We start from the raw sequence: 10,210 nt of genomic DNA on the forward strand, positions 1-10,210 counted from the left end.
TTGCAGTCTAGTAAACGATGGTGTCGAAATAATGCATGCAAACGTTGATGAAGTCACAAGATCTTGCCAATGTATCCATCGTATTTTTTATTCGTTTGGATTGTATTTGTCTCAAAAGTTTCACAACAGTCAAGCAGATCATCCGAGAAGGAAGGGTCGGTATGCTGACTTAATTTGCCACCTTGAAGCGGATACAAGAATGGCGAATGGACCTCATCTCTAGTTTCAATTTAGGAAAATTTAGGACGTGTCTTGGTTTGAAATTTTGACAAAGTCTGGCTCCTGGCACAGGCGATCACCGGCACGAATGGTTCACAAACCACTTTCGGTCAAAATTCTACAGGATCGGTGCCGGGGCAGATCGCAAGGGTTGGGCACTGCCCAACTTTGCCGGCGGTCCCTTGCCCGTCCCTCCAGAAACTTGCGGAGACATTTCGGAAATATCGCGGAGAAAGTTGCGAGGTAAAATACCACGAATTGCGGGATTATTGTGGTAAAATTGCGGAAATTGCGGGATTATTGTGGTAAAATACCACAAATTGCGGGATTATTGTGGTAAAATACCACAAATTGCGGGATTATTGTGGTAAAATACCACAAATTGCGGGATTATTGTGGTAAAATTGCGGAAAGGCCGATTTTGGAACTTGTACTGTAGTGCGGTACGATGCACGAGTCGTACAGTATAAATCATGCACGAGTCGTACAGTATAAATCATGCACGAGTCGTACAGTATAAATCATGCACGAGTCGTACAGTATAAATCATGCACGAGTCGTACAGTATAAATCATGCATGACAAAACAGAACGTGTGCTGCGCTGTACCTGGTTGCGACTGTGTTCAACTGCCCGACAGGAGCTTGCAAGACCGCTTTCCTCCATCCTCGGACAACACTCGACGCGAGCCTTATTTTGTGACTTGTCAGCCGCTGATTAGCCCAGAAACTTGTCCATTCTGGTGTCGATCTCACAAGTAAACTACTGACGAGCTTGAAGAAATAAACAACATTGAAAAATGACTCGAATACCGCGGTTGCTTTTCGAAATATCATGGATATCGCGGACTTTTGTTCAAATCGCGGAAAACAAAGCGGCCGCGGAATCGCAAGTTCCTGGAGGGACAGCCATGCGATTATTTACCATAGGATTTTTGTTGCGACTGCACTGGTTCATAAAATCGCAATGCGCCGGGAGTGGTTGCAAGAGGCCCACCGCCGGTGTCTCCTGGCGCGTACCGGCGATATGTGTACCAACCGTTAACACATACCGGGACATTCATTTATTTTCTGGTCTGCAAACTCTTGTCCCTCTGGGCTCCGTGCACACGCCGTTTATAGGAATACAGGGCCAACCCATACATATAGCCATAGCTAAAAGAGGAGTTATGCAATACTGGTGTTGCACCCATCCTTGGTTGCATTAAAATTGCACGCTTAACAGCAACGATTTTTTCACGAACTGGCAGGAGGCTGGGTCACGGTAGCCTCATACACATGCACAAGACACTCAATGACAATTATATTAATGTATCAGTCTGCTAAATTTGAAATATGCGGCCACATTCTTTTCTGGTTGCAAATAGGGAAGAAGAAAACCCGACTGGAGTGATCCCCTGGCAGTAGGTTGTCGTGCAGGGAAGTTCAGTCGCTGACAAATCTCTCTTTTTCCTCTTTTATATTATTATATAATTGAGAATTTTCCAAAGACATAGTCTAAATTGAAGGGAGTTCCATTATAATGGGAGGCTGTAGCGTTGAGATAGCAGACAGTGGATGGCTAATGAACAGCCTAGCTAGAAAAATACATACTTTTATGCTTAATGTTCCAGAATGGTCCTTTACTCAATAATATCTACACTGTACTAGTATAACTTCGGGGTATGCCTTGAAATACGAAATCTTCCCACTGTGAACTACACCTTGTCGAAATTCAGATGCAATTGGTCCCCGAGTGCACGTTTTCTCCCAACTAACGTGTTATTTCCCAGCAGCATACACGCCCAGACTGACTGAATTTAGAAACAATATTATTTCTAGCACAAATCGAGACTTGTGACCTCTATGATTGGGGACTAATTTTTCTCCATACATGTACATGTACATGAAGGGTACCACATGATAAATGACTGACAGACTTCCCAGATCCACCATGAAGTTGCAGCACAAGCGAAATCTTCTGTTTTTCTGTTCTCTTTCGGTTGTACCCGATCTCCTTCTGATGTACCGCTGACTCTACGCTGAAGATCTAAGTATTTTAATTCTCATTCTCATTATAATTTTCATATTCGCTTTCAAGTTATTGGGTTACATGCCTGTTTGAATTTGCGAATCAAAATAAATACAAACAAACAAACAGTTGGTAGACCTACTGCTCATGCATACCGGTACTAACAGGACTTCAACGAAATCGCTTCGCTTCTTTGGTCTTGCGTCATGGTCTCATCCACATCCTGAACGGCAATCTGCAATGGACATAGAGTCGATCGGGTTGAGCGAGTTGCACTACCAGCACGGACATGCCGAGAAGCGGATTCCCATCCTAGCACGGCAACTATTACTTACTTCCCCATGCCTCACACCCAAGACACAGCACTGCCATACCCGCCGAAATGAAATAAATAAATAAAAAATTATAACCAACGGTTCACACCAGGGAGTCGTCAAATATATAATAGAGAGGTTTAGCACAACGAAATTCGTTGTTCATTTACGTTATGCCGCTGTACGAAAAGCCGACCGAAATTCGCTGAATTTTTGTTTAGCAGAACGTTCACCACGAACTTCGGTGTGGCGAGTAGTGGATAAAGTGGATGTCCCGGAAATCCCCACGAATACAAAAAAATAGTAATCCTCGTCACTTCCCGACTTTCGTAAACTGGTGGCCTCACCACACGAATGCTTCTTGAGCAGGAGATGAAGCCGATCCACAAGCCCTTTCTTTTTCAGCCCAGCAAATCTCTCATCACTCTGGGAAAGCAGCAGAGCTGCTTCTTCATTCGTGCGTGATTTCCGCAAGAAACAATTCGGCATCGACCTCACAAGGCGGACCATCATGAGATCCATCTGCGTATCCCACGGAAGTCGTCGTCCCTCCTGATCACCAGAGGTAACAGCAGCTGCAGAAACTGCAGGATTTGAGTTCGGCTCAGACATTCTGGTCGTGAAAACAAGAACCTCAGAAAAATGTTGAAAGGAAAGGAAAATTCTCATGTGATCGCGGTACGAAAAGTCGACAGACCAAACTTCGTTGGATTGATGTTTTCCGCGAGTGCGTGTCCCGAAGTTCGTGGCAAGTTTCGTTACTCGTTCCCGGGCTTCAAAATCTAACGAAAATTCAGACGAATTTCGTTATGCTAAACCTCTCTAATATTATGTATTTGACGACTCCCTGGTTCACACAGCTCAGTACGAAGTGATTTGGCTTTTTTTAACATTTGGCATTTTTTAACAAAATAATGTGTAAAATTTGCTTTTCTTCTGGCTGTTTCTCTGCTCCGGATGGCTGTATCGAAACATGGGTGGTGGCAAATGAGAGCCAGTTTATTGTAGATCAACATTGACCAGAACATTTGGTGCATATAGTTTAATTCTCCCTGCCACAGCGGTATACCTAGTGGTGGGTGCTTTGCTGTTTTGTGTATAATATGTAAAATAAGCCCCTGAATTCGAATGGACGAGGAGGGCAGTGAATTGCTTCCGCAGGGCCTTTGGACGACGTCAGGCCGTCTTGCCATCACTAAAGACAACAATGAAGAACAGTAGGTCACGGAATACACTCTGTGAAGCCGAAAACATGGCTGCGATGCTATGCTACCTATCCAATTATACCGTATGACACAGCCACTAGTTACAAATACAAAAACACGGCTTTGCGGCAGCATACAATGCAAATGCAGTTGACAGATTAATTTTCATCCACTAGCATTCCTTGAAGTGATATCTATCAACTTCAGAACATTGATGATCAAATATCCCAGTTTGTGATGCCATTTTATGATTTTACAAATTAATATTTGTAAAAAATGACACACTAAATATTTGAACCCTGAGAATACTATGAAAGTAGGACATGATTCAAGACACTTTCCAAAGTGGGATCATTCCCATTTTTTGAGACAACAGGCATGAAGGATAGCACTTCCACTTGCAACAACTTATTTGGACGTAGCTTGCCTAGAAGTGGCTGAAAAACGTCATTTTACAACCATGTTTAAAAAAAGTCAAATCACCTCGTACAGGCTAGCTGGAACACTCGCGGCAATGCGCAACCAACAGTTCGCACACCAGCTGGTTGGGACACTCGCATCTGCTGCAGTTCATCATACTTCCTCGAAGCCATGATCTGGGCTGATGTTGCTAAGGTAGGTGGGACCAGCCAAATACAACAACTGTCTCAACGCACGGGCGTTCCTCGGCAACAATTTCCCGGCTCTTGTTTTCGGGTCCTCATCATGTTTCTTGTTTTCGCTCAGTTTGACCTTTTCCCTATGGAAGCTTTTCAGTCGGCCACATGTCTTCTTTGGTATGCTCGAGGTCACCAGTGGGTACGAAAGTTCAAAGTTCAGGCCCTATGACATTCTCATTGCTCTACGCGTATACGACAGAGTTGCTTTCAGAAAGCTTGAATCTGACCAGATGTACAACCTGGCCTGATTGCCCCTACGGTGATTTTGGGGTACACGGCCATTTTCAGCCAAAACGAGGCGTATCGGAGGTGAAATCTCCGCAGTGGCGAGTAGTTTCTGGATTTTGGGCAAATTTCATATGGAAAACAGATATTTTTTGTGCAAGCGTGACGTGACGGCAGTTTTCAACTGCTCATGCGCCGAGCACTGAGGAGTGCGGTGGGGTTGGTCGGTTGTCTTGGCTGTCGTGGAGAGGATCAAAAGGTCCCCGTACTGCATGCAAACTCCCTTGGCCTTCTTCTCGTCCTGGCGAGGAAAAGGCTGTGCATGTATCGTCCCCTCCCCAATTATTCAAGTATTCATGTAGGAGAACCAGCCTGTTTCGATGTATAGTTCTATTTTCTAAACCAAACTCTATGCTGATGCGGAAGAGGGACGTCACGCAATCTGCAAACACAACAGCTCAAAGGTGAGACGAAACTGCAGTTGGAGCATTCTCGTCCCGGTGTGCTCGCTTCTAGCTTGCTTTGTTTTCCGGGGAATAAGGATACTGAAAAGCCTGTGCGAGATAGGGTGCCGTTCATTTGCAAAGCTGTAGAGAAACACAGATTATGGACGGCGTGCTATCTTCTCGCCCACTTCTGTACGTGCTCGATTTGACCTCTCTGCACTGCCTCTGTCAGCATTTCCTCATTCCGGCTGACGTCTCAAGTTTCCCTTTCAGCCGGCAACCATGTGCTTCGTGAACGATCCTGATTTCCCTTCCCACGGCACCGAGGCATTGCCTTTTTTGGACACTCTCCTGGTTCATGCAGTCACCACACGTACACCATGTGCAAGGGCAAGGTTTGCACCCGTACGACGATCGATTAATTTTGTATTTGACAGTATGGTGTTGGCCATCGAACTGTGCCCTACAAACCTGAACACACCAACTAGGAATGGGGCTATGATCAAAGCATTTATTCAGAAACTTTTCTCGTGCTCTTCCGGCACGATCCTCATGTGTCGCTCGTTTTTTATGTGAACAGTCTGATTGAAATGAGGCACGGACAAATAATAGGATTTGAGCACCAGCACTTGTATCCAATTGTTTTCTAGAGAACTGGGAGTTGTAGTTCATTTTTGATAGGGCTCATGCCTGCTCTCTGAAATGAATTCCTGAAGACCGGAGTAAGTAGGCCGGTTTTGAAATGCCCTCAGGCCGTCGCCGACCAGCCCTTCTTCTCGCACGCGCACGCTGATGTGTGCGTGTGTGTCAGTGTGCTTGCATGTCTGTTTGTTTATGTGCGTGTGCACGCACACACACCCATGCAAGTGCAGGCGCAAATTTGCACGTGCGTCCGTATGTGTTTGTGTGTGTGTGTGTGTGTGTGCGCGTGCACACACATTTTGACTTATGGTGGGTCTAATCCACTCACCTACCACCGCTTTAGGAGCTGCATCTGCGCCTTGAGGGTGGTAGCGTTCCTATGGATGCGGGAAAATATTTTTGCGAACCGTCAATTTTTTTGGGCCCTACTGTGATTCTGAGCCATCATTCCAGACTCTCTGTACACTTTCATGAATTTGAATTTTGTTTCTTGCTTTGCTGCTGCTGTTGTTGCGTGCTTTGCTGCTGCTGCTGTTGTTGCGGTCGTGTTGTGCTGTTGCTGCTGCCGTTGTGTGCGTGCTTTTCTGCTGCTATTGTTGTGCATGCTTTGTTGCTGCTGTTGTTATCGTGTGCATGCTTTGTTGCTGCTGTGCTGTGCGGGAGGGTGGGGTTTCGTCGTTATTTCAAATCTTCATTCTCACGATAACCAGTGGCCAATAAGAGTGTGTTGTTGTTGTTGTCGTGTCTCGATTCTTCTTGTTCTGTGCACAGTATTACCCACAGTATTTTCCCAACATCATGTCACCGGCCGCCTCTACACCGCCCAGCAGCACCACACAGATGTCGCTGTGCCGACGCAGCGCCCGCGAGATCCTCCTCGAGCAGCTGTGCAAGCCGAGCATGCGCAGCCTTGGCAACCAGTACCCGCTGCGGTGCGCACACTGCGGCATGACGTTCATCCACCAGATACACCTGACGGCGCACATGCGCCTGCACCAGGCGGTGCCGTACAGCAGCGTCAAGTGCCGCGAGTGCGACACGACCTGTGCCGACGACCTCAGCCTGCAGGACCACCTGGACAAGGCGCATTCGTCGGGGCGCGGCGCATTCGCCGTCAAGTTCAGCATCTCGGAGCGCATCGCCTACGGCCACCCCGACTCGCCGGTCAGCACGGACGGCAGTCCCCGCCACGGCGCTATCTCCACCGGCTGCCTGATCCCGGTCAGTCAGGAGCCGCTGCCCGAGGATTTTGCGTACCAGTCCGTCTTCACGCAGCGCAAGCACAAGCGGCTCACGTTCGACGCTCGCCCGTCGCCTGGCCAGTCGTCTCAGCCAGCGGCCAAGCGTCCCCGCTCCATACATGACTCCCCTCTCAAGCGGCTCACGTTCGACGCTCGCCCGTCGCCTGGCCAGTCGTCAGCTCAGCCAGCGGCCAAGCGGCCCCGCTCCATACACGACTCCCCTCTCAAGCAGCAGCTGTGTCGCGGCCGCACCATCAGCACTTGCAGCAGCAGCAGCAGCAGTTGCGGCAACAGTAGCAGCAATTGCGATGACCAGTTCGAGAAGCATGTGGCGGTAACGCGCCCGACCATTCTGGAGCAGCTACTGACCAGCGCGGACCCGACTAGTCCAGCCCTACCCAGCATGCCGCAGATCATCGTGAATCAATCGGAAAAATCGGAGCGCAACTGCCAGCCTGCACAAGAGCAACATCAGGCCAATCACCAACAACACCACCACCACCAACGGTCCTTTGTTGCACAGCAGCAGCAGCAAAAGCGTATCCTGCGCCACCGACCTCAGAAGCCGTCCTCGCTGCGCTTGAGCCAGCGTTCTCATCACGACTCCACGTCCATGGCGGCCGGACGAACATCTTCGCGCCGCCACGGGAGGCAGGCGGCAGAGGTGCCGGAGACCTCATCCGCATCCGAGTGCTCCTCTCCAGTGTACGACGACGACGAGGACAGCGCAGCGGAGCAGAGCAGCAGCGATTGTGGCGAGGAAACGGCAGCGGACAGCACGGGCATGGCAAAGGACGTGGCGTGCGAGCACTGCAACAAGCGTTTCCTCTACAAGTGCAACCTGGCGCGACACCTCAGCGCCATACACAACGAGCGCACGCTTAAGACAGAGACGCCGTCCCTGGGAAAGTCGCCGCGCTCGCCGTTCAAGGTCGGCCGCATGGAGGCGATTCCGACGGAGAAGAAGGAGGCCGTGCTGCTGAAGTGCGACTTCTGCGCGCGCACTTTTACGCAGAGGTCATCGCTGGTTTTGCACCAACAGGTGCACCAGGGTCCAGAGCCGTACCGCTGCTCCATCTGCCACGGCGTGCGCTTCAGCACGCGCAAGCAGATGGAGAACCACATGGCCCGCCATCGCACCCGTGCCAAGCAGCGCAGTATCAAGCAGAAGAAAGCATTACAGCGGCGCAGTATCGGCAGCAGCAGCTGGACCAATGACACTACAACAAGCTCGTCTGCCTCCACCCCGCTGGACAGCGCCTTCAACTCGCCCAGAAAGGGCGTGCAAAGCGCATTCTGCCAAGCGTCAAAAGTTGTGCCAATGCAGCGCGCCCTGCTACGCAAGCTGAGGGGTGTTGACGCAGCCTCATCTAGTGACGATAGCGACGAGGATAAGTTGATCATCGTGGACTCGAACAACGAGGACTAGTTAGTATTTTCTCTAACTCCGTTTTCTCTCTCTCTCTCTCACACACTTGTAGACACTCTCACGCTCACCTCTCTTTGTCACTCATTCATTCGCTTAATCGATCACTCACTAAGTCACTCACTCCTTCTCTCGCTCTCTATGTCACTCACTCGCAAACTTACTCTTTCTCTCCCCTCTTCTCTCTCTCTCTCTCTCTCTCTCTCTCTCTCTTCTCAAGTGATTGTCGACACACGCTGGTGGCAAGTGTCCTCCACTCCGGTGTTAGTGCGTCTACTCTAGTCACCAGAGTCAACGAAGAACAGAGCAGCCAGATACTTGGTGCTCCTTGTTCCACCCTCCTGTTAGGTAACGTTACTTTCTGCTCCTTTCCTCAACATGATTATTCTCAACCGTCTAGTTGCTAGGAGCTCTCTTACCCACAAGTCAGACAGTGTCAACCTTGCTTGGTCAACAGTGACTCAGCACCCACCCACCCACGCCAACACAGACAAGAACAGACCAGAGCGCTGGCCGCCTCTTGTTATAGCAGCTTCTTGCATTGCACTTTAGGCTCTTGGACCCTCTCGTAACTTACATTGTCCAGCTCAAGTCTGTCCACGTCTCTGTCCCTCTCTCTTTCTCTCTTTCTCTCTCTCTCTCTCTCTCTCTCTCTCTCTCTCTCTCTCTCTCTCTCTCTCTCTCTCTCTCTCTCTCTCTCTCTCTCTCTCTCTCTCTCTCTCTGTCCCTCTCAATAGCCCGATCACTATAGTTTGTGTTTCTTGACCGGCTTAGATTTGTGACTGCTCCTGTCCCTGTTATTTATTTTTCCTTATTCTGAAACGGAAACATTTTCGTTGGGCACCGTCATAGCCGGGTTCATTTTACTTTCTCATTGCACCCCTTCCCCAAGGCTCTCTCTCTCTCTCTTCTGCCCGATTCTAATTAAGACAGAGCAAATACCAGTATGGCGCTACTTTCACTAGTTTCTTACATAGCAGAGATGTTTGATCGAAGCATAGCGTGTTGCCGCGACACTAGGCCATACGACATTCTTCTTGTAACACTTTCTAAGAAAACGCACCAGTAAACTTGGATTCCCGATTTATTTTCCCCGTCATATTATACTTTATATTTCTCCACCGGCAAAGATTTCTGTTATCGGTCTGTTATGTATAGTACGGACGCTCTTGATGCCGCGTTTCTTGCGGGGATTGTGTATTTTATCGACAGGCATGCTCATTAGGTTCTTCATGTTTATTTGATTCAGAGAGCGCCGATCATCAGTAGTTTTAATTTATATTTTCAAAGTTGAATTTATTTTTCGCTTTACCACTGCCTGCATTGTAGCATCACTTTAGAATCAATTCTGAAATCAAACCGAAACGTTGAACTTATTTCGCAACGTGTCGTGGTATATGGCCTGTCTGGTGTTCAGTGTTGCACGGAGTGTTGTGTGTCTGTGTGTGTCTGTGTGTGTGTGTGTGTGTGTGCGCGCACACATGAGTGCATGTGCATGTGTGTGTCTATCTGTGTGCTGGGGTGTACGTGTGTCCCGACCTCGTGCTACTGGTGCGTTCGGGTCACGTCATTCGCGATTTAGATTGATCAGTTTACATTTGGGGGGGGGGGCAATGCGCCTGTTCTAATTTCTCACTTTTACGACGGGCCAGCACCAGTAGTAAGGGCGATTCAGACTACGCCCAGAACGTGGCGTACGTGACGTTTTCGTCCGGTTAGCCATGACAACATGGAACGTGGCGGGAAAATCGTACCCTGATACGAAAACGTAGACGAGGTATCCAGACCCCTGCACCAAGTTTCGTTCTGTCGTTCCCAGCAGTT

At 48.9% G+C, this 10,210-nt stretch overlaps 1 protein-coding gene across 1 annotated transcript; it reads left to right on the plus strand.

The window, feature by feature from the left end:
- Window positions 1–4,869: 4,869 nt before the first annotated feature.
- On the plus strand, window positions 4,870–9,750 carry LOC135829696 (zinc finger protein 267-like). The gene is made up of 2 exons (XM_065342088.1): window positions 4,870–5,095; window positions 6,491–9,750. The coding sequence occupies exon 2, from the start codon at window positions 6,518–6,520 to the stop codon at window positions 8,387–8,389; it is 1,872 nt and encodes a 623-aa protein (XP_065198160.1). The 5' UTR covers window positions 4,870–5,095; window positions 6,491–6,517; the 3' UTR covers window positions 8,390–9,750.
- The last annotated feature ends 460 nt before the right edge of the window (window positions 9,751–10,210 follow it).

This window comes from Sycon ciliatum, chromosome 13 (assembly GCF_964019385.1).
Source record: "Sycon ciliatum chromosome 13, ocSycCili1.1, whole genome shotgun sequence".
Lineage (NCBI taxonomy): Eukaryota > Metazoa > Porifera > Calcarea > Leucosolenida > Sycettidae > Sycon > Sycon ciliatum.